This window comes from Papio anubis, chromosome 1 (genome assembly GCF_008728515.1).
Source record: "Papio anubis isolate 15944 chromosome 1, Panubis1.0, whole genome shotgun sequence".
Lineage (NCBI taxonomy): Eukaryota > Metazoa > Chordata > Mammalia > Primates > Cercopithecidae > Papio > Papio anubis.
The window spans coordinates 148,869,058-148,891,937 of record NC_044976.1 but is presented as its reverse complement, the minus strand read 5'-3'; the positions used below and the strand labels follow the sequence as shown (position 1 = coordinate 148,891,937).

Sequence of the window (22,880 nt, the reverse complement as noted above, 5' to 3'; positions counted from 1 at the left end):
AAATTAACTCTAAAGTCCTTAAATTCACACCACTATGGCATTGGCTATAAGAGTTCTGCAGCCCCCCAAGGATGTAGCCACTTCAGATGTGTTCATAGAAGAACCAGAGAGCAGAGTGAGGGGCCATGATAACACAGGATAAAGAATCTTTCCAGAACGCAGAATTAGGGTCTAATGAAGGAACTTTCCCTATCCTTAGGTCAGACTTTATAATGCTTGTTTCTCAGGGTGTAATTGATAAGTTCTAGTGACTTTTTTTTTTTTTTTTGACAGAGTCTCTGTTGCCCAGGCCAGAGTGTAGTGTTGCAATCTCCACTCACTACAGCCTTGAACTCCTAGGCTCAAGCAATCCTCCCACCTCAAGGCACCTGAGTAGCTGGGCCCACAGGCATGTACCACCATGCCCAGCTAATTTTCTGTGTGTTTTTTATAGAGACGGAGTTTCGCCATGTTGGCCAGGCTGGTCTCAAACTCCTGGCCTCAAGTGATCCGCCCACCTAGGCCTCCCAAACTGTTGGGGTTACAGGCGTGAGCCACTACTACTCCCAGCATGCATCTAATTTTAGTATCTGAAGTTTTTAGAGATTTAACTCTAGTTGTGTATGCTGACTCTTGGTTTTGGTGGCTTGCTTCCTTGTGACTTGGTAATTTTTAGACATGGGTTTCTCTTTGCCTGAGCTCTTTAGGATTACTTGTGGGCCTGGGTTGAGGATGTGTTTATCCAGAGAAGATGTATATTTGCTGCTTCCAGGCACCTAAGGACATTATCAACCTGGCACTATTTAAACATAATTTTTCAGCTTGGGTTTTCCTGAACTATCTAGATAGTGTAAGTTAAATGCAAGGCCAGACAATACAGTTACAACCTCTTGAAGGAACCTTTTTTATTATTATGTTTTTTTCTATTCAGAGCTGAGGCTGAAATGGACATTTTATTTTTGTGGTTTTCCTTTGTTGGCTGGACCTTGGGCCAATTATTTAACCTTTTCCAGTTTCAATTTAAAACTTACAGCATATATTTCTTGTGAGCATTAAATGACAGAATGCAGGTGAGGTGCTTAGATTGTGCTTGGCATAAAGTACTTGATAAGTGTCACTTTTTGGTTTGCTCTTTCTATGGCAAAACCTAGATCCAAACAATTAGAAATGGTACAAAACAGACCAGGCATGGTGGCTCACTTCTGTAATCCTAGCACTTTGAGAGGCTGAGGCTGGTGGATCTCTCAAGCCCGAGTTTGAGACCAGCTTGAGTAACATAGTGAAACCCCGTGATATGACTTGGATTTGTGTCCCTGTCTAAATCTCAAGTAGCATTGTAATCCCCAGTGTTGGAGGAGGGACCTAGTGGGAGGTGATTGGGTCATGGGGGTGAATTTTCCCTGTGCTATTCTCGTGATAGTGAGTTCTCATGACATCTCGTTGTTTAAAAGTGTGTAGTACCTTTCCCTTTGCTCTCTTTCTGCTGCAGACAAGTAGGATGTGCCTGCTTCCCCTTCACCTTTCACTGTGATCGTAAGTTTCCTGAGGCCTCCCCAGCCATGCTTCCTGTACAGCCTGTGGAAACATGAGCCAATTAAACTTACTTTCTTTATAAATTACCTAGTCTCAGGCAGTTCTTTTTTTGTTTGTTTTTGTTGTTTTGAGATGGAGTCTTGCTCTGTCGCCTGGGCTGGAGTGCAGTGGCACGATCTCAGCTCACTGCAATCTCTGCCTCCCGAGTTCAAGCGATTCTCCTCCCTCAGCCTCTTGAGTAGCTGAGATTACAGGTGTGCGCCGCTGTGCCTGGCTAATTTTTGTATTTTTAGTAGGGACAGACTTTCACCATGTTGGTTAGGCTGGTCTCGAACTCCTGACCTCGTGATCCACCTGCCTCGGCCTCCCAAAGTGCTGGGATTACAGGCGTGAGCCACCGTGCCTGGCCTGGCAGTTGTTTATAGCAATGTGAGAATGGACGAATACATACTGTCTCTGCAAAAAAAAAAATACAAAGAAAAAATAGCTGGATGTGGTGATGTGCACCTGTGGTCCCAGCTACTCAGGATACTGAGGTGGGAGGATCACCTGAGCCTGGGAAGTCAAGGCTGCAGTGAGCTGAGATTGCGCCACTGCACTCCAGCCTGGGCCTATGAATAGGTGACAATTCATGTGATTCAGATACTACCATGGAATATATGCAAAATATCCTTTAGGGAAGTGAGAGATGAAGAAGCTATTTGATTTTTCTGAGACCTCCAGGAAAGACACTTAAGTTCCTCATTTGGCATTCTCTTCTGTGGTCCTAGAACAACACCAGGTTTGCTAAATCTCATGATTACAGAATACTAGTGTTGATATTTAGTGAAAAAGTCAGTTCACTAGTTCAGTGCAGTGGTAACATTCCTCATGAGGATGATCATAGGCCCTAAACAAATGGGCTGAACCTCCATCAGTCCCATGTGGGTATCAGCCTCATATGGGGTATATTAGTTTGCTAGGGTCGCTATAACAAAGTGCCACAAACTGGCCAGGCGCGGTGGATCATGCCTGTAATCCCAGCACTTTGGGAGGCCGAGGAGGGTGGTTCACCTCATGTCAGGAGTTCGAGACTAGCCTGGCCAACGTGGTGAAACTCCGTCTCTACTAAAAATACGAAAATTAGCAGGGCGTGATGGTGGGTGCCTGTAATCCCAGTTACTTAGGAGGTTGAGGCAGGAGAATCACTTGAACCAAGGAGGCGGAAGTTGCAGTAAGCTGAGATTGTGCCACTGCACTCCAGCCTGGGTGACAGAGCGAAACTCTGTCTCAAAACAAACAAACAAACAAACAAAAAAACAAAGTGCCACAAACTGAGTGGCTTAAACAGAAATTTATCATCTCACACTTCTGGAGGCTGGAAGTCTGAGAGCAAGGTACTGGCAGGGCCAGGCTCCCTCTGAGGGCGAAGGGAAGGGTCTGTTCCAGGCCTCTCTCCTGGATTCTGGTAGTTCCTTGGCTTGTGGCAGCATCACTCCAATCTTCACATGGTGTTCTCTCTGTGCACATGTCTGTCTCTGCATCCAAGTTTCCCTTTTATAAGGATATCAGTCTTACTGGATTAGGAGCCCAATCTACTCTAGTATGATCTCATCTTAACTAATTACATTTGCAACGACTCTATTTTTGAATAAGGTTATATTCTGAGGTGCTAGGGGTTGGAACTTCAACATATGAATTTGGGGATGGGGACGCATGACTCAACCCGTGACTGGGTAGATCTTCCTCTGTGCTGTCAATAGAGGCAGAAACAAACTCTTCCTGTTCCTGTGTGCCGCTGCCCGCCTACTCCTGTGCCTCCCAGCTTTTTCTCTTCCCCTCCATACACCCATGGCTTGTTTGAAATATACATCCCTTTCCCTGAGCAGCTGCAGTAATTTCTCAGTCTTGACTCCCAGGCAGTAAAATGTCTGGGAACAGATGTCTCCAAATCTGTTTGTGTCACTGTCTCAGATTCAGATGAAGGCCCAACTTAACATGTACCAGGCACTTAGCAAGTGTTACCTTGCTAGGCACTTACCTTACTTCTCTGTCCTCATAACATCCCTCTAGAGTAGTATCCTATCTTCTTCATGAGGAAATTAAGGTTCATAGATGTTGAGTAACTTACCCAAAATTGCACCATCAATAAATAGTAGAACTAGAAATATGAACCATCAGGGTAGGATTTTGTCTTATTTCTCATCACGATAGCAGCTGGCATTTGAATAATGAGATCTTATCTGAATCCAGTTCTTCTCATTCCAAACTTTTCCACTATGCTTCTCTGCTATACCAGTAGTTATGCCAACAAATACAAGTGGCCCTTCTCTCAGAGGTTGAGAATCCAGTCACCAAGTCCTTGTTCAAACTGCAAATTGGCCTTGTCCCACTGTGTGTATATGTGGCTGTGTCAGTCTTACTAACTATCAGAACATTCAAAATCCTTAATCTAACTGGCCTGGGTTCACTGGAGTGTCATATAACACAAAATACACAAGGAAATGAAGAACAAAGTTGGCCTGCCCATGCAGCCTAGTGCAACTGTCCAATGAGAAGCGATTCTGAAGAAGAGAGCCCTTCTGCCTGACAATGCCCTTGCTGAGACAGCACAGTTCACTTCAGAAGCTTCCTTACCAGCTCTTCGGAGAAGTAGCAAAATCTCCTGACTATATTCATGTGCCATGCCACTTGTCTCTCCACGCCATCCCACTGCTAGGGAAGAGAAGAAAAGACAATTGGAATATTGGAGATGAACAGCAAAAGCTCTTCCCTTCAACTGTCAGGGAGTCCTGAGGTGCCTGGAGGCAGGAAGATGAACTGATAACCCTCTCAGGTCCCCAGGACTTTAATTCAGGTAAAGCAGGATGCAGGCTCTGGCTTAACAGGGTAACTGTAGGAGCTCGGACTTGACCTGAGTGGGGACACTGGGAAGTGATTCCAAGGAAGATGACCCTTGCCAGACATCCTTCGATGTTCACCAACTGGTCTGTTCACCTGAGATTTGAGAGCTCAGTTTTCTCCAGAGGGACTGTCAGGTCAAATCCTCATTCTCTGCATACAGGTCCGCATCCTGAAATTCTAGTCTCCTGGACTTGAAACTCCCGGGAAATGTGGAGAAAAGGGTGGATTTGAGAGGTGAATGCAAAAAGAAGGGAGGAAGAATGTTCAAGATGAGAAAATAGATCAGTCTCTTTGGCATGTTTTCTGTTAATCAGGAAATGAAAACTGAGGCAATTATATAGTGAGGGGATAATTTTCTTTCACTTCTTGCTTTTTCTTTCCAGGTGTTCTTCTTGCAGACAAATGAGTCAATTTCATGAATTGGCCCATTTCCTTTGTCTCTATGAACCTAAGGTATTATTCCCATTATTTATTTTTGTTTTACTTTTAGAAATGGAGTTTCACTCTGCCAACCAGGCTAGAGTGCAGTGGTGTGATTGAACTCCTAGGTTCAAGCAATCCTCTCACCTCAGCCTTTAAAAAAACTTTAATTTTAATTTCAATAGTTTTGGAGGTACACGTGGTTTTTGGTTACATGGATAAGTTCTTTTGTGGTGATTTCTAGGAATTTGGTGCACCCATCACCTGAGCAGTGTATACTATACCCAATATGTAGCCTTTTTTTTTTTTTTAAAAAAAAAAGACTGAATCTCACTCCGTCGCCCAGCCTGGAGTGCAGTGGTGCAATTTCAGCTCACCGCAACCTCCGTCTCCTGGGTTCAAGTGATTCTCATGCCTCAGTCTCCCGAGTAGCTGGGATTACAGGTGCTGTGCCACCACGCCCAGCTAATTTTTGTATTTTTAGTAGAGATCAGGTTTCACCATGTTGGCCGGGCTGTTCTCGAACTCCTGACCTCAGGTGATCTACCCACCTCAGCCTCCCAAAGTGCTGGGATTACAGACATGAGCCACCCCACCAGGCCCAATATGTAGTCTTTTATCCTCTGCCCGCCTCCTCCCCTTCGTCGCTCCCCCCACCAAGTTCCCAAAGTCTATTATATCATTCTTATGTCTTTGCATTCCTATAGCTTAGTTCCTACTTATAAATAAAAATATTTGGTGTTGGATTTCCATTCCTGAGTTACTTCACTTAGAATAATGGCCTCTAGCTTCATCCAAGTTGCTGCAAAAGACATTATTTCATTCCTTTTTATGGCTGAGTAGTATTCCATGGTGTATATATACCACATTTTCTTTATCCACTCATTAGTTGATGGGCACTTAGGTTGGTCCCATATTTTTGCAATTGCAAATTGTGCTGCTATAAACACACGTGTGCAGGTGTCTTTTTCATATAATGACTTCTTTTCCTTTGGGTAGATACCCTGCAGTGGGATTGATGGATCGAATGGTAGTTTTAGCTCTACTTCTAGTTCCTTAAGGAATCTCCATACTGTTTTCCATAGTGGTTGTACTACTTTACATTCTCACCAGCAGTTTTAGACATGTTCCCTTTTTGCCACATCCATACCAACATCTATTATTTTTTGACTTTTAAATTATGGCAATTCTTGCAAGAGTAAGATGGTAATTTTTTGTGGTTTTAATTTGCATGTCCCTGATAATTCGTGATGTTGAACATTTTTTTCATATGTTTGTTGACAGTATATCCTCTTTTGAAAATTGTCTATTCATGTCCTTTGCCCATTTTTCGATGAGATTGTTTTTATCTGGCTGATCTGTTTGAGTTCCTTGTAGATTCTGGATACTGGTCGTTTGTCAGATGCACAGTTTGTGAATATTTTCTCCCACTCTGTGGATTGTTTGTTTATTCTGCTGATTATTTCTTTTGCCGTGCGGACCCTTTTTAGTTTAATTAGGTCCTGTTTATTTATTTTCATTTTTGTTACATTTGCTTTTGAGGTCTTAGTCATGATTTCTTTGCCTAAGCTAACGTCTAGAAGAGTTTTTCTCATGTTATCTTCTAGAATTTTTATGGTTTCAGGTCTTAGATTTAATTAAGTCTTTGATCCATTTGGAGTTGATTTTTGTGTAAGGTAAGAGACGAGGATCCAGTTTCATTCTACATGTCTGCTTCAGCCTTCTGAGCAGCTGGAACTACAGGCGTGTGCCACCACATCTGGCTAATTTCAAAATATTTATTTATTTATTTATTTAGTAGAGACAAGGTCTCGCGATGTTCGTCCAGTCTCTAATTCCTGGCCTCAAGTAATCCTTCCTCCTCTTTCTCCCAAAGTGCTGGGTTTAAAGGTGTGAGGCACCGTGTCTGCCCTATTCTCATTATTGAATCTATAAAGTCCTTGGCATAGACTCTGTCTCAGGGAGCAGTGCAGGGCTAAGTCCAGAATCCAGGTCTTCTCACCCAAGCCCTGGCTCTCAACTACCCTTCAGGGGGTCTCTGCCCTCCTGTGGAAGAGAAGTTCCGGTTCCATGACAGGCAACTTGTCAGGGTAAGCATTCAGAAACTGATCCGCCCTCAGTGGCTCTCTGACAACTGTCTTCTTAATTCAAGGTTCACTTAGCATAGCTCTCATAACTGCTTCGCTCAGAGCTGGCCTGCTGACCTGCAGTTTAAAGAGAAAGGATGCTATGGCCAGGATCCTCAGTGTCACAAGAGAGGAAGTCAGGGAATCACAGAACCTTACAGCCAGAGCAGACCCTGGAGGGCGGGAGGTCTGCTCTCATTTCAGAAAGAGAAGCTAAGGCGCAGAGCAGGGAAGTGGCTTGTCCAGGGTCACACAGCTGAGCAAAGTGACAAACCTGGACTTGGAGCCAGACTTCAGGTCAGCAGTCTGGTGCTCTTCCCACCTCAACCTGCTCTCCTCTTTCTTAAAGAAAAAGAAAGAGAAGGCGTTTCAGTAGTGAGTGTGGGATAGCCACCCACTTCACCATGATTTGGAAGCATCTCTCCATCCCTCCTCTCACTGGACAGCTGTGGCAGAACAGTCAGGGCCTGCCTGACCTCTTGAGTTTTATTGTCTCCTCTCAACTTGGGCTTAAAGGGACTTTATTAACCGTGACTAATACCAGAGGATCCAAAGCTGCACCCACTTGTTAATTTTGAGGAATTTGTAAATGCAGGATTGAAAAAAGATTTAATTTTACGCGTAGGTATGAACAGCCCCTCATAATCCCGGGTAGAGGATGAACCACTCATCATCCCGGGTAGAGGCAGGTAAGTGTGTCCAGCGTCCCTCAGGGAATGCTGTTCTGATGCCAAACCCTCTGCTTCCGCGGGGTCACTTCTTGGGTGGTTTTGTTTCTCCTCTGCTTCCACAGTTGCAAACCCTCGAAGTGCCACGACCCCTGGGGTAACTCGATCTTAAGTCCCATGGCCAAACGCTCCAGCCCGCGGGGCTCCCAGGACACGACAGCGATCGGATTTCGCGTGGCAGCCAGGCTCCCCCTACTCCGGTCCCCTCCCGCCAGGGAACCCCTGGAGCCAATCAGAACGTCGCGGAGCTCGGGGTTGTAGAGTCCCGAGCCCAGGACCCGCCCCTCTTTGTTGCGGTGGCCAATGGACGCATTCGGAACATCGGTGGCTGCCCGGGTGACTCGGTTATATGTCACAGAATAACATTCGAGAATGGGACATGGAATGAGGCGACGGCCGCAGCAAGCCCCAGCAGCCCCAGCCCCAGCCCCAGCCCCAGCCCCAGCCCCAGTCCCAGGCCCAGCAGCAGCAGCAGCAGCAGCAGCCCCCACTGTCCCGCCGCCCGGAGAGGCTCTGCAGCCATGAAGCCGACCGTCCCGAGGTAGGACACTGGAGCTGCCGCGCGCCCTTCCTGCGCTCCGCCCGCCTGCAACCAGTCCCTCCCGGTGCTAGGCGCTGGAACTCGGGGAAAAGGGGGCGGATGGAGCTCTTTCCACTAGGTCCCCGCCGGGGTCCGGGAGGGCTTCCTGGAAGAAAGCGGGCCGCCTTGCAAGCCAAGGCTGCTGCAGCGCCCTCGCGCCAGCCCTGGGCGCTCACGTGCCGGCACGTTCGTGGCTGCGCTCCTTTCTCGGCCACATCTGGGGACCTAGGAATGTGTGGAGCCTTGCGGGAACCTCCTGTTCCTTCACGCTGCACAAGCTGTCTTTCTTCTCCCCACACCTTGCGCTCCGCATCCCCCACGCTCCTTGTGCCCCTCCATCCCCAACCCCCGGGGTTTAGATGTGTGTGAAGCTTCGTAGCACATTTTGAGCTGCCTTTCTAGGTAATAGCAGGGCTGGAAACCCGTCATCGATTCCCAGGGAGGTTGTCAGCGTGCAGGGGGAAGCGGGGGGTGTCGTGGAGACACTCCGGGGCCCCTTACTCGGTTCCTCTGTGGGTCCACTTAGCTGTGGTGTCAGCTGTGTCTCCGCTGATTTCAGGCACCGCCGGTAAGCAGGGAGTCTCCGCGGAGCTCCCGCCGCCGCTCCCCCTTGGCGCGTCCTGCCGCAGCAAGAGGCATGGAGAAGGCCGCCCCCGCGGGGCGCTGATCCCCGCGCCGCGCCCGCGCGCACACGCCCCCCGCCGCCGCCGCCGCCGCCGCCGCCGCGCGTCCCCAGTACTTCGCTCCCCGCCCAGGCCCCACCATGACCGGCTCCGCGGCCGACACTCACCGCTGCCCCCACCCCAAAGGCGCCAAAGGCACCCGGTCCCGGAGCAGCCACGCGCGGCCCGTGAGCCTCGCCACCAGCGGGGGCTCGGAGGAGGAGGACAAAGACGGCGGGGTGCTGTTCCACGTTAACAAGAGCGGCTTCCCCATCGACAGCCACACCTGGGAGCGCATGTGGATGCACGTGGCCAAGGTGCACCCTAAGGGGGGAGAAATGGTGGGCGCCATCAGGAACGCCACCTTCTTGGCAAAGGTCAGTGGCTTCCAGGGCGGGGCTGGGGGTTTGGGGGTAGGTAGGCAAAGAGGGGACCGTTTCAGCCTGTACATAGCAAATAGAGGCAATCTCCATTTTCCTGGTCCTGCTACAAACTCCTTCCTCTCCCCATTCCTCCCTGCCAGCCCTTTTCTAATTGAGATGTTTAGATTGGAAGCCTAAGAAATGGGGAAGGGAGAGGTAGTGGGCTTGCTATCCTGGGACTATGTAATTGGATTGTGCCAAGGTGTCTTTGAACCTCCAGCCAAACTCTATTATTTACTCACCTCCACATACATCCTTCTTCAGCAAAAGCTAGAGCCAGCAGGTACCAGCGATGCCAAAGAATGCATAGACCTCAGGGATCCCACTCTGCTTGTTCTCTTTAGAGTGTCTTGCTCCTCCTCTGCTCCCCTCTTCCCCCAGCAAATGATTTATTAAGCTGTGAATGAATTTGAAATCAACCAGTCAGACTTCTCAGTGTGAATCATTTCCAGACTTTTTGCCAATTTTTTTCTTTTCTTTTTTTTTTATGACAGTGACTTTCACCTCTGAAACTTGCAAAACAGTGAACTCTCTCTCTCTCTCTTCCCAGCTTATTTGGGCTCCAAGAAAAAAGAAATACTTTTGGCTGAGACTTAAAAGGGACTTTCCAGTACACATGATGAATTAGTCTCACTGGATAGAAAAAGAGGCTGAGGAGTGAAACTCTCTTTTTGCCTTGGAGAGAAGCCAGTGAGCCATTTGGGTTTGGTGGCTAAGGATATCGTTACCGAGGGAGGTAGATGTCCCCTGGTGGGAGTAGATATGTTATATGAAACATCAAAATGCAAACTGGGGAGAAATGCTGCCGAGCCTCGGGGTTATAGCGTGACGGATGGTTTCCCCTGGACCCTGGGGACGCTGGTACGGCTGAGAAGATTCCTGGGCAGGTCTAGGAATGCCAGACTTGAGACCCTGAAGGCCATCTGGTTGAGTCCCCAGCCTGGTGACAGCTGAGCATCTGAGCCTGCAGGCCAGAAAGCTGTGTGTGTCCTTGGGGAAGTGACAGAGCCTCTAAACTTACTGCTGCAGTCAGTTACAGTGTTCTGTTACTCTGCTGGTCAAGGAGATCTTCATTGTGCCCAGCTAGAATCTTGCCTGCTTTAGTGTCAACCATAATTACCCTTGCTGAGTTCTTGAACATGAGAACAACCTTGTTCCTGGTTTGCAGTTCTGACTTGAGAATTGAATTTTTCCTCCAGTGAGGAGCCGAGAGCCCTTAAACTTGGAAGAAAAGTGACCACAAGGAAAAACACGCCTGTTCCTACTGTCCCATGCTGCCTTCCTTAGTAGCACCAGCACCAACCCTGCCTCTAATTGTGCTTTCATCCTTCCCCCAACCATGTATGGGGGCAGGTGGGGGGGTGCATTCTCTATGTGGGAATCATGGAATTTTCCTATTTGTAGAGACCAGTCTCCCACCTCTCACCAGAATCCCCTCCTCTTTCTGAAGACCTCTTGGGAATGGGGAGCTTGCTGCTTCCCAGGCAGCTGATCTCAGGCCTGGCCAGAGTTGACTGTTAGGAAGCTCATAGACCAACCATAAATCCTCCTCGCAGCACCCTCCCACCCCCAAATCACATTTCATCACTGATTATTGTGTTGCCTTTGGAATCAGGGCAGAGCATTGGCGACTTCCTTTGCTACTCACAGCACCCTTGAATGTTATGAGAGAGTGCTCTTAGGATGGAAGGGACTTGGAGTAAACATCAAGGAACTGAATCCTAGTCTTGCTTGTATGACATCCAGCCCTTGTGCCTCACTTAAGTGAGGTCATTCACTTAAAATCTCTGCCCTTAGTTTTCTCATTTATAAAATGGGAATAGAGCAGACTTTGTAAGTTCTTTCCAACTCTAAAATCTCATGATGTTATGACCCGTGAGTCTCCAGGTCGCTAATGCTGATCTGTGTGATGCTAGAGGTCCGCTGGACTATGAGCACTCAGGACTGTGACTTTTTCTATCATTCTGCTTCTGCTTCTTCCTTTAGCCTTCTTTGTCCACAGATAGCTCCTTTTGCCCTTTTCTTTTTTCTTTTTTTGGAAACAAGGCCTTCCTCTGTCACCCAGGCTGGAGTGCAGTGTGTGATCATGGCTCACTGCAGCCTCAACCCCCCAGGTTCAAGCAATCCTCCCACCTCAGCCTCCTGATTGTAGCTGGGACTACAGACACATACCACTCAACCTGGCTAACTTAAAACAAATTTTTTTTGTAGAGACAAGGTCTCACTGTTTTTCCCAGACTGGTCTCAAACTTCTAGGCTCAAGCGATTCTCCTGCATTGGCTTCCCAACGTAGTGGGATTACAGGCATGAGCCACCGCGCCTGGTCTTTTGCCTTTTCTTATGTGTCATAATTCCCAGACCAACTCACCCTCCTCCTTCTGAGACAATTCCTAGTTTGTCATTAGTCATTTGCAAGCACATATGAAACACAGTATTCTAAATCATGTCTGAGCAGTTTAGAACACAGACTGCTACTTCCTGAGACCTGTACTTGATTTTTCCATTATTGTAGCTGAATCCTGTGTTCTTAAGAAAGTGTTCCTTCTTTTTTGAGATGGAGTCTTGCTCTGTCGCCTAGGCTGGAGTACAGTGGCATGATCTTTCTTCACTGCAAACTCCGCCTCCCGGGTTCAAGCAATTCTCCTGCCTCAGCCTCCTGAGTAGCTGGGATTACAGGCATGTGCCACCACACCCCGCTATTTTTTGTATTTTTAGTAAGACGGGGTTTCACCATATTGGTCAGGCTGGTCTTAAACTCATGACCTCATGATCCACCCGCCTCGGCCTCCCAAAGTACAGGTGTGAGCCACCGCGCCCGGCCAGTCTTCCCTTTTTTATACAGTGGCCATATCATATTGTACTTTTCATAGTAACTAAAAGGTCACATGAAAACTGCTTCCAAACCAGGAATCCCCAGCCCAAATGTGGACAGTCAGCTTTTTGGCCCTAAATATAAAGAACTTAACATTTCTCTTACATTGCATCTTAATGGTTGGTTCTGTATCCCCAATCCTATCATGGTATCTCCCCTGGCCCCGACATTCCCCAAGCCCTGACCCCTGCCTAGGCCTTAACATGGGAAGAGCCTCAAAAGCTCCCTTTTCCAGGGGCTACTCCTCTGGGATTAGAGGATTGTTCCTGTGCTCAGCTTGGCAGACTCTTTCCTCTGGGGTCGAGTCGTTTTCTCCATCAACCAAATCAATATCTTACTGAGGAATTTGTACAGAAGAAGGGTGGTAGGGTGGCAGCAGTGGTAAAAGCTTGGTGGGCTTCAGGGGGATTAATCATTTTTGGCCATTGACTATAGACTAAGAAGCAAAAGAAGGGGATGGGGGAGGTTTTCAAGGACCTCCATGGAGGACTAAATGACACTTCCTTTGACTACAGGACATTCCCTTAGCAGCCATGGTAACTTCTGCCTGAAGGGTCCAGATGTCCCCTCCTTGCAGGGATTCCCCTGCTTTGAGATCCTCCTTCTAAATTTGTGACTCCAGGCCTCTCCCCTGGTGGTTGTTGGGTCTGAAGATAGCAATTGACCAGGTCAGAGGCAGGATTTTTTCAGAGAGACTTTAAGGAAACAGCAAGAGTCAGTTGGAGGATAATAGCAGATGGGAAGCGAGGCTCAGAGAGAGTGGCCAGCCCCGAAAAAAACAGTGGACATTCTAGGAAAATTCTAGGGCAATCCTCCTCTTTCTTAACAGCCTGGAACTAGACTCTCCTTGGGGCAGAAAACCAGGATGGATTCAGCAAGAAACAGCAGTCAGTTTCTTGCAGACCCCACTTCTTGTGTCTTACTCTCGTGTTGATTCCCAGTTGGAAAATAATTCACATTTAGAGGACTGAGTTTCACCTGAGTGAAGACACGGGCGTGTTTAGTACTAGAGACCTGGCTGCAGTCAAGGGCCATCCCTGCCCGCTGCCAGCTCTTGCGGGCAGCTCCTTCCCTCCCCAGTCCTGGATTGAGAACCTTCTGTCTGTCTGTCTGTCCTGCACCTCTGTCCCACAGATTCCTGGCTGCCTCTGTTGCAGGAGCCTGGGGCTCATCCTGGGCTTGCGGGTGCTGTTTTGTGCTTCTCTTCCCAAGCTGCCAGAGAAGATTCTTCTGTCTGGTGCCTGCATAGTGTTTTCAGAGTAGGGATGACAAAAGGTTTTGAATTCTCCTTGCTCTTGTTAAAGATTCCTAGTGCCTGGGGTTCTTACTGCCTCCCTGGCTCCTTTCCTGGTCTTTCCCTTCTCTCCCGCACGGCAATGTCAGTTACACAACTGTGTCGGTCCGTATCACCGACAGGTCTGTGCTTCACAAGAACAGAGTGGAAGAGAGGCTCCTCACAAGAGCTTTGCCTGTGGTTTGTTTCATTATTCTTTCTCTTGAACACCATCTTTCTGTCCACTCCACTCCCTCCTTGTGTCCCCTAGCCCCCAAGTTGTCTGGGGCCTCCACCCCTAGAAAACAGGCACAGTGCCTGTGTGAAGAGGTTGGTTTCTATCTGTTTCCTCTAGATTCTGCCTTCATCAGCCTGGCCACGGCTGTGGGGCTAATGTAGGCAGCAGGTGGTGAAGCCCTTGAGGGGAAGGGCACAGACAATCAAAGCTGGAGTTTCAGGTAGTACAGCAATTGATGAAATCTGGCAGGAAAATAGCATGAGAAGGGACTCTGCGGGCCCCAGTCACGAACAGAAAAAAGGGATGTGCCCTGGGCTTTTCCTAAAAAGGTTGTACCAATTTATGTTTGCCTCGGTCCTGTAGGAGAGCATGCTTACCAGCATTGGGTATCTACATTTCAGCATGTTTTTGCTAACTGGAAAGGTGGAAAATGATGTTTTGCAGTGGCTTTAATTTGCGTTTCTTGTATTACTAGAGCACTTAAACAATTTCTTCAAATATTTGGTTACTATTTGCTTTTCTTGTTTTGTGAATTGTCTTTTCATGGCTCTTAAAATTGTGGAGAGAGAGAGATATATCATGTAATTTACCGTTTTTAAGTGTACAACTCTGTGGCACTGAGTACCTTCACATTGTTGTGTAGCCGCCACCACCATCCATCTCCAGACGTTTTTCATCTTCCTAACCGAAACCTTGTACCCATTCAACACTGACTTTCCGTTTCCCTCTCTCCCCAGCCCCTGGCAGCCACCATTCTACTTTGTGTCTCTATGACTTTGACTACTCTAGGAACCTTATGTAAGAGGAATTATTCAATATTTGTCCTTTTGTGACTGGCTTATTTCATTTAGCAAAATGTCATCAGGTTTCATCCATGTGATAGCATGTGTCAAAACGTCTTTCCTGGCCGGGCGCGGTGGCTCAAGCCTGTAATCCCAGCACTTTGGGAGGCCGAGACGGGCGGATCATGAGGTCAGGAGATCGAGACCATCCTGGCTAACCCAGTGAAACCCCGTCTCTACTAAAAAATACAAGAAAATTAGCCGGGCGTGGTGGCGGGCGCCTGTAGTCCCAGCTACTCGGGAGGCTGAGGCAGGAGAATGGCGTGAACCCGGGAGGCAGAGCTTGCAGTGAGCTGAGATCCGGCCACTGCACTCCAGCCTGGGCGACGCAGCGAGACTCCGTCTCAAAAAAAAAAAAAAAAAAAAAAAAAAAAGTCTTTCCTTTTAAAGGCTGAATACTGTTCCATTGTATACCATCGTATATTCCGTGGGATGCCACATTTTGTTTATTCATTCATCTGTCAATGGACATGGGTTGCTTCTGCCTTTGGGGGCCATTTTTAGTTTCACTGAGGCCTAAAGAGTTTTCTTGTCACTTTGCATGAACTCATAATGAATTAAGGATATTAACTCATTGTCATCAATGCATCCCCAGGGAGCAGTGAACGTTTTCATCCTCTCCGTTAAGGTGGGAAGGTATCTTCATGATGTGAAGCTCCCAAGTTGAGTGTCCAGGGACTCTGCTGCTGCTGATTCTGTTTTCCAGTTCCAGAAAAGTATGGATCATTCAGGTTTCCCCAGCCTAGACCCCTGACAATATATTGGTGATGAATAATAACACAGCTTACACTTTTCTTTTTTCTTTTTTTGAGATGGAGTATTGCTCTGACACCCAGGCTGGAGTGCAGTGGTTCAATCACTGCAATCTCCGCCTCCCAGGTTTAAGCAATTCTCCTGCCTCAGCCTCTCGAGTAGCTGGGATTACAGGCGCCCGCCACGACGCCCAGCTGATTTTTGTATTTTTAGTAGAGACGGGGTTTTGCCCTGTTGGCCAGGCTGGTCTCAAACTCCCGACCTCAAGTGATCCACTCACCATGGCCTCCCAAAGGCGTGAGCCACAGGGCCTGGCCAACACAGCTTACACTTAATGAACACCATATGCCAAGTCCCAAGCTGCCTACTTTTGCATTAGGTCATGTAATGCTTACAACCAGCATGGAAGGTTGGAAGTAGGTGATACTATTCCTATTTTATCAGGAAGAAAACAGAGGCTTAGAGAGGTCATGCAGCTTGACCAGGGCCCACAGCTAGTAGGTGGCAGAGCAGGGCTTTGGACCTGGTTGTGTGTGTCTCCTAATGACACTCCAGGAAGCCCACCTGGTTTACAGTCCATGGCCAGTGGGAATGTTGGCAGCCCGAGGCGCTGGCCGGAAGTGGACCCTCCAGGGTAAGCCCAGCCATCTCTCCCAGACATCAGAGTGAGCTGTAGCCTATGACATCATTCCGTCTGCGGTCTCTGCACCTCCCCACCACAGCCCTGCCCCCAGCTGGGACTTGGGGAATGTATACGTTTGTCCTCCCAATGGGCAGGAAGTGTGGCCACAGCTCCTGCACTCAGCTCACAGCCAGGCTGAGGTAACCATGCAGCTGTTTTTAAAAGCCCTCGGGCGCCATCGGGTTGCTATTCTGAGGACCAGCTGCCGTCGGCTCCCACCCTGCCATCTAGCTCTTGTGGGCTTTGTTGGGCTTGAGGGGGGTTGAAATAATTTGGTGGTCAGTCCTTCAGCAGACTCTTGAGCCAAGTCTTACTGGCTACAGCAAGGCTCTGGCCTAGGGACACCTCTCTGGGGATCTCTTAGGTGGCTGGTGATTCTTCAGGGCGTTTTCCCACGCTTACCAGCTTTTCTATTAAAGAGGTTTAGCCTGTGTTTTTCTGTGCAGAAATGTTTATGTCTTTTGTTTTGAGACAGGGTCTTGCTCTGTCACCCAAGCTGGAGTATGGTGGCTCATTTATGGCTCACTACAGCCTTGACCTGTTGGGCTCAAGCCATATTCCTACCTCAGCCTCCTGAGTAGCTGAAACTACAGGCCTGCACCACCATGCTCGGCTAATTTTTTTTTTTAGTGATGGGGTCTTACCATGTTGCCCAGGCTGCTCAAGCGATCCACCCACCTTGGCCTCCCAAAGTACTGGGATTACAGGCATCAGCCACTGCGTCCAACCTGCGTATGTCTTCATAAACTAGAATTCCCCTCCTCTCTGCCTCTGCTCCTGGGCTTTCTCTCCCGTTCATACAGGGCCTAAAGCTTGAAACACAGGAGGTGCTAAAGACATACTTGTTCGCGTCTCCCCTTCTCTCCTCACCTTGTGAAATCTCTGGCACATTTTTTACATAAAGCACTTTCTAGTGTATGTTAGGGCAAACACACAGGATACACTTTACATTTTGACTTGCTGTGTGTGTGTGTGTGTGTGTGTGTGTGTGATGGGAACAAATATTCAATGTTTTGCCCCCGAAATGACACTCCCAGACAGAAGTGTGATTGATTTGGGTTGACATGTCATACACAAAATGGAGCTTGCAGAATAGCTGTGCTTGAATGGGCACACACACTCACATTCACACGCACATTCACGCACACACACATAATACCTTGGCTGTAATGCAGGAAGTGTGATTCTGATGAGTTTCCTTCCAGCTGACGAGGCAGTTGCTGTGAAGTAGGACATTTCAAAGCCAAGAGAGAATTGAGGCAGTGAGAGGAAAGGAATGTCAAGGAGCATTTGCAGTAAGTGCAGCCAGAGGGGTGGAAGTATGGAAAGAGCCCGATGCCCAGGCGGGAGACAGCGTGCCCTCAGCCTCACACTGGGGCTGGTGCCTGGAGAGCCAGGGAGAGAGCCTCGAACAGCCTTAGGCAGTGTCTGGCTCTGCTGCCTGGCCTGGCTGCCCAGGGCCATCCCCGTCTCCCCAGCGGAGTCCCCTTCCATCAGCGGAGCACCAAATCCCCAGGGCCGCCCTTGCCCTATTTGCTCTGAGGGTGAGTGTCACCCGTCCTCAGGCCCTTTCTGCTTCTCCTTAAGTGGCTTGGCCTGGAGGAGCCTCATTTCTCCTTCCCAGCAGCAGCACTGCCGGAGCCCCACCCACGTGGGCTGAGATTCTCTGTCACCAAGGACCTCAGGAAGACAGAGGTCAGAAGACCGAGAGACACATAGGGGAAATAAAGCAAAAAACAAAACCAACCAAGAAAACCCCAAACCGTGCCTGGCTTTTCAGCAGTGACTCGACTGGACGTCCCTGTCTGTTCTTGCTCTTGGCCTTCAGGATAGGGCTGCTTCCCCCTTTCCAGTCCTTGCCTGCCTTTGGTTCTTTCTCTTCCTGGCAGGGATCAGGACTTCATCTGCTATGTTGTAGACATTCAGGGAGTGTTGACTGAGGGGCAGACTAGGAGGTGAATGTGTTGATTGAGTTGCTATGAGGGGTAAAGTGGTAAGATGACTCATGAGTCAGAGGAGCTGCACTTGCCTGGGGAGAGTCAAGGCAAGAAGAGGGATCTTCCCTAATCCATCTGGGATAGGACTCAGGGAAAGGGACACACTGGGCATTGCAGGGAGGGTGGTATTGAGATGTGGCACTCTTGGTGCCATGTTGCAATTTTCTAGGGCACCGTTCACTTTATTTATTTATTTATTTATTTATTTATATTTTAGAGATGGTGTTTCACCATGTTGGCCAGGCTGGTCTCGAACTCCTGGACTCATGCGATCCACCTGTGTTGGCCTCCCATAGTGCTGGAATTACAGACGTGAGCCACGGTGCCCGGCATCCATTCACTTTATATTCTGTGTAAATGTGGCCCTGCAGTAGAGCACTTGTAGTGGATCACCACTGGCCACGCAGCAAAAGGTGTTATGCAATCATTGATGAAGTGCTTTCATGCCCGTCCTGGGCCAGGCTCGGCGGGGGACACGATAGAACGTGGTCCTTTGCCTCAAGGAGGCGTTAGGCTCCTGCAGGGAAGAAAGCTGTATTCACACAGCACGGAGGGCCATAGAGAACCACCATGACTCAGAGGGAACTCAGAGAGGGAGAGCGTCAATGAAGGACTCACTGTTCCCGGGAGACCTCATGGAGGAGGCACTGCTCAATCAGGTGGCCACGCCAGGGTGACCATGTTGCCATTGGCTCTCAGGAGCACCTCTCTCTCTGGTGGCTTCAGCCCGCTGCCTGTCCCCAGAAGCTGGGCCCCAGAGCGCCTCCTTAATAAACACTTCCTCTTCTCTATTTCTCTGCAGCCTTCAATACCCCAGGTCCCAAACTACAGGCTCTCGATGACGATCCCAGACTGGCTCCAGGCGATCCAGAATTACATGAAGACCCTACAGTATCCTTCCAACCAAGGTCTGAGCACACCCAGCCAGGGGACAGGCATGGTGATCGCAAGCCTGGTGGCAAATCTGTCCCCAGCTGGTCATCAAAAGCTCTCTAAGGTTGGTGAGGCCAGGCATGGAGGGATGCCCCAGGTGGGAGTCTAGAAAGAGTGTGCACGGAGGATGTAATTGCAGTGACCCAATGGAGCAGGCTGGTCCACCTTGAGTCCCTCTGGCTTCTCTTTCTCCCTCCTCGTCCCTGTCCTTTCCCTTTTTCCCCTGAGCACCTCTCTTCCTTCTATCTTCTCTTTTTCCACTTCCTTCCTCTTGGTCATCTTTGTTCCCCTCCTCCTGTTCTCCTTCAGTGTCTTTCTTTTTTAGATGAAGACTTGCTCTGTCACCCAGGATGGAGTGTGTTGGCACACTCTCGGCTCACTGCAACCTCCACCTCCTGGGTGCAAGCGATTCTCCTGCCTCAGCCTCCTGAGTAGCTGGGATTACAGGCGTCTGCCACCACACCTGACTAATTTTTGTATTTTTAGTAGAGACAGAGTTTCTCCATGTTGGTCAGGCTGGTCTCGAACTTACCTCAAATGATCCACACGCCTCGGCCTCCTAAAGTGCTGGGATTACAGGCGTGAGCCACCACACCCAGCCCTTTACTGTCTATTGCCTTCTTCCCTCCTACTCTTCCATTCCTTTTCTCTTTCTCTGTTTTGCCCTCATACCTAACTGCTCATGATCTACAAGAGGCCCACCTGGTGCTGCCTTTGTTTCCCCAGGTGACCCAGGCTGGTGACCTGCTCAGTTCTACATGAATGGTTGGGCTTCTACAATTGGGGGCCCTCTCCCCCAACTTGAGCTTGAGGAAGACCTAAGAAACTCACTGGGTTCAGTCCGAGTTCAGACCAGCCGGTTTGGTCCGTTTCTCCTCCGCATCTGCAGGTTGTCTGTAGTCAGGATTAGATCAGTTCCGAAGACTCCCACGAGCAACACTGTAGGGACAGGGGGACAGGAGTGGATGGTCCACCTGCCCCTTCTGGCATTTTATAGAGAGAGGAGTCAGATGGGAAGCTGGACCCCAGCACACTGTCCAGGAGGTCAAGCTTCTGTGGACCGCTAGCCTTCCTCCATAAATGTATAAAACATAGCCTGTTCTACAAGGTCCCGGGCACACTGACCGGCTTCCTGTTTGTCTGTCCATACCCAGCCCTGAGGCAGAAAGGATTTCAGGGGACACTGCACACATGCCCCACATGTGCCAGAAAAGCCCGTCCATTCTATGTTATGGCAAAAATCTTCCGGGTGGATTTTTGTGTCTTCCCTGCAGGGACCAAACACTAGCACCGCCCCCGCTCCCAGGGCTTGGTATTACTAGATCAGAAAATACCAGTTTCTGCTCATTTGGGTCGGGAGATGACTTGATTGGCTTCTTTGTTTTCACTTCACGGATCATCAGCTCCCCAGCCGGCATCTTCCCAGTAAATCCTAAGGCAATATTAGGAGGAGCAGGTAGCGCCAGTCTCCAGGAGTGAGGCTGGCGGCCCTGGCCCTTGGAAGGCTGTCTGGTGTTTGTGCTGATGCCCACCCTGGGACCCACATGGGGAGTTCCATGTGGTCCCGAGGCACCAACTCCTGCCAGAGCAGACCCGGACCCAAGAGCTGGCCCTTTCTGGATGTGACTGACTCCTCATAGACTATTCTAGAAGGTGACAGCAATTAGAATGCCTCCCACCTCTTTTTTTTTTTTTAACTTAAAAGTTAATTATTTTTTTTAAGACCCCCCCCTCTTTTTTTTTTTTTTTTTTTTTTTTGAGACAGAGTCTCGCTCTGTCACCCAGGCTGATGCAATCTCGGCTCACTGCAAGCTCCACCTCCCAGATTCATGCCATTCTCCTGCCTCAGCCTCCCGAGTAGCTGGGACCACAGGTGCCCGCTGCCATGCCTGGCTAATTTTTAGTAGAGATGGGGTTTCACTATGTTAGCCAAGATGGTCTTGATCTCCCGACCTTGTGATCCGCCCACTCCAGCCCCCTAAAGTGCTGGGATTACAGGCGTGAGCCACCGCACCTGGCCTAAGGCTTCCCTCTTCTATCTAGGACATGGTCTTCACAAGGATCATCTGGCTGAGAGTTAAGAGAATTAGCCTAACTGGGAATGCATTGATAGGGGCAAATATGCATGTGCTTTACATATCATTTGCTCACACTGCTGTAAACCTGTCAGCACATTATCTGCCACCTTTTCATGGTTGCCCTGAAGGATCTGCTTTTCCATTTTTCTCTTCTCTGACCCATTATGACTGCAAAGGTCAATGACCAACAGCATCACTGACTACAGAGAGGGCCAGAGAAGGGAAGCACCAGCAGGCTGCGGGGACCTGCTCCCGGCCCCCTGCCCACTGGGGCCACTGCACGAGGAAGGCAGGGCACCCACTCTTCTACCTGCTGACCTGACTTTTATTTAGTTCCTTGGGACTCCCTACTGCTTTGTCCTGGACACAGTGACAGGTGCCAGGATATGGGGACTGGTTGGCGTCAGTCCTGACGGTGGATGTGCTCAGCTGGCAGTGGAGATAGGAAAGGACGAATCCTGCTTTTCCCCTTGGACATCCTCAGAGCAGCAACCAACAGGAGTGCTGGTGTTGCATGGGGTTCTGGAGAGAGAGGTGCCACATGAGCTCTGCTGGATTAGGGGAGAAGCCTTCTAACAGCAAATTCAGGCTCAGTGAGTATCTCCCCCTCAGGGCATGTTTAGAGCAGACTTCTCCCCAGCCCACTTTCGGGGGCTCAATGATTAAGGAGCCGAAAGAAGACGTTCAGGTACACTTTTTAAAGTTATTTTACTATATGCTTGTCTCACTTGATACACTAGATGTATAAATTAGATATGTGAGCAGAGGAAAGTTGGGCATAGAAGTGAATTTTTGCCAACCGAATTCTACTTTATGTACCAGGAACCTCATTGCTTGTATAAATTTTTGGTGAGGTAAAGAAATCGCTTCACAATGAGAATATTTAGCCCTTCATTTTTGTCTTTTACCTCTAGGATCTTGTATGTTGTATGCTTTAAAAACTGGGCAAGCCTGTAAGGTTAGTTGTTGTTCTTACGGCCCAGGTCAGTAACCCTCAAACTGGTGATCTTCAGAGGTCCCCCAGCCCCTCAGCCTGGAGCTTCCTGCTCAGTCATCTAAGGTGAGGTAACTTTGAGTAGCATCTGGGGTTATGAACCATGGCCTGAAGTCAGACTCTCCAGGGCTGGAGCCCAGAATCTTCTTATACCGAGCTCTTCAGAGGGTTATGTGTGCTCGTGTCTGAGTGACCAAGCACAGCTGTGCCAGGAGAGGAATCCCAGCCCTTTTCAAAAAGGAGGGATCAAAGTGTTTCCAGGCACCCTTGTCACTGTGGGGCACCCACTGACTCTCCCACACCCACCTGACCTGCAGCAGCTCTGGGCATGGAAGTTCAGGCTTCATTAGCACCTTCCCGATGTGCACTTTTCCTATAGGCTTTTGTTTGAGGCAGAAGAGCAAAACCTACAAAGCAACTTCTCACTAGACTCAGAAAAATAAAAACCCAGCCCTCAGAGAGCACAGCATCGGGAAACTCTTCATCTCCTTCAGAACAACTTGGTGCAAGCTGGTCAGTTCCTGAGACCTTCTGGGTAGTCAGCTAAATCCCAGATAGTCAATAATGGTACAGCTTCTCAGATTTAGTAATCAATGCCAAGTGCCAGCACAGGCATGAAAAAAAGTGACATCGCCACAGTAAGCCCTGCTACAGAGTCTGTGCACTACAGAAAAGCCCTATTGCTGTCAATCCACCCTTTCATCCTTGCTTCCATCCATCCCCATCTGCCCTTCCATTCTATCCATCCACTCATTCATCCATCCATCTTTCCATCCATCCATATATTCATCCATCCATTCATGTATTCCTCATTCATTTAGTAATATTTGTTAACTTGCATATGTTGGGTTTCTGCCAGTTTTTTTTTTTTTTTTTTTTTTTGAG

General features: G+C 48.9%; 1 protein-coding gene across 8 annotated transcripts in view; it reads left to right on the top strand.

Annotated features, from left to right (window-relative positions):
- VASH2 (vasohibin 2) overlaps positions 1–22,880 on the top strand; it is a 56,162-nt gene that overhangs the window by 6,534 nt on the left and 26,748 nt on the right. For 3 of the 8 annotated variants that reach the window (XM_003918798.4, XM_009199034.4, XM_009199032.2), the window contains exons 1-2: positions 8,975–9,288; positions 18,793–18,881. In XM_003918798.4, the coding sequence (XP_003918847.1) occupies positions 9,013–9,288; positions 18,793–18,881 (365 nt within the window). In that variant the 5' untranslated portion in view covers positions 8,975–9,012. Of the gene's footprint in view, positions 1–8,104; positions 8,211–8,813; positions 9,289–18,792; positions 18,882–22,880 lie in introns of those variants that run through there. The other 5 variants (XM_021933354.2, XM_021933352.2, XM_017954609.3 and 2 more) reach the window with 3 other exon arrangements.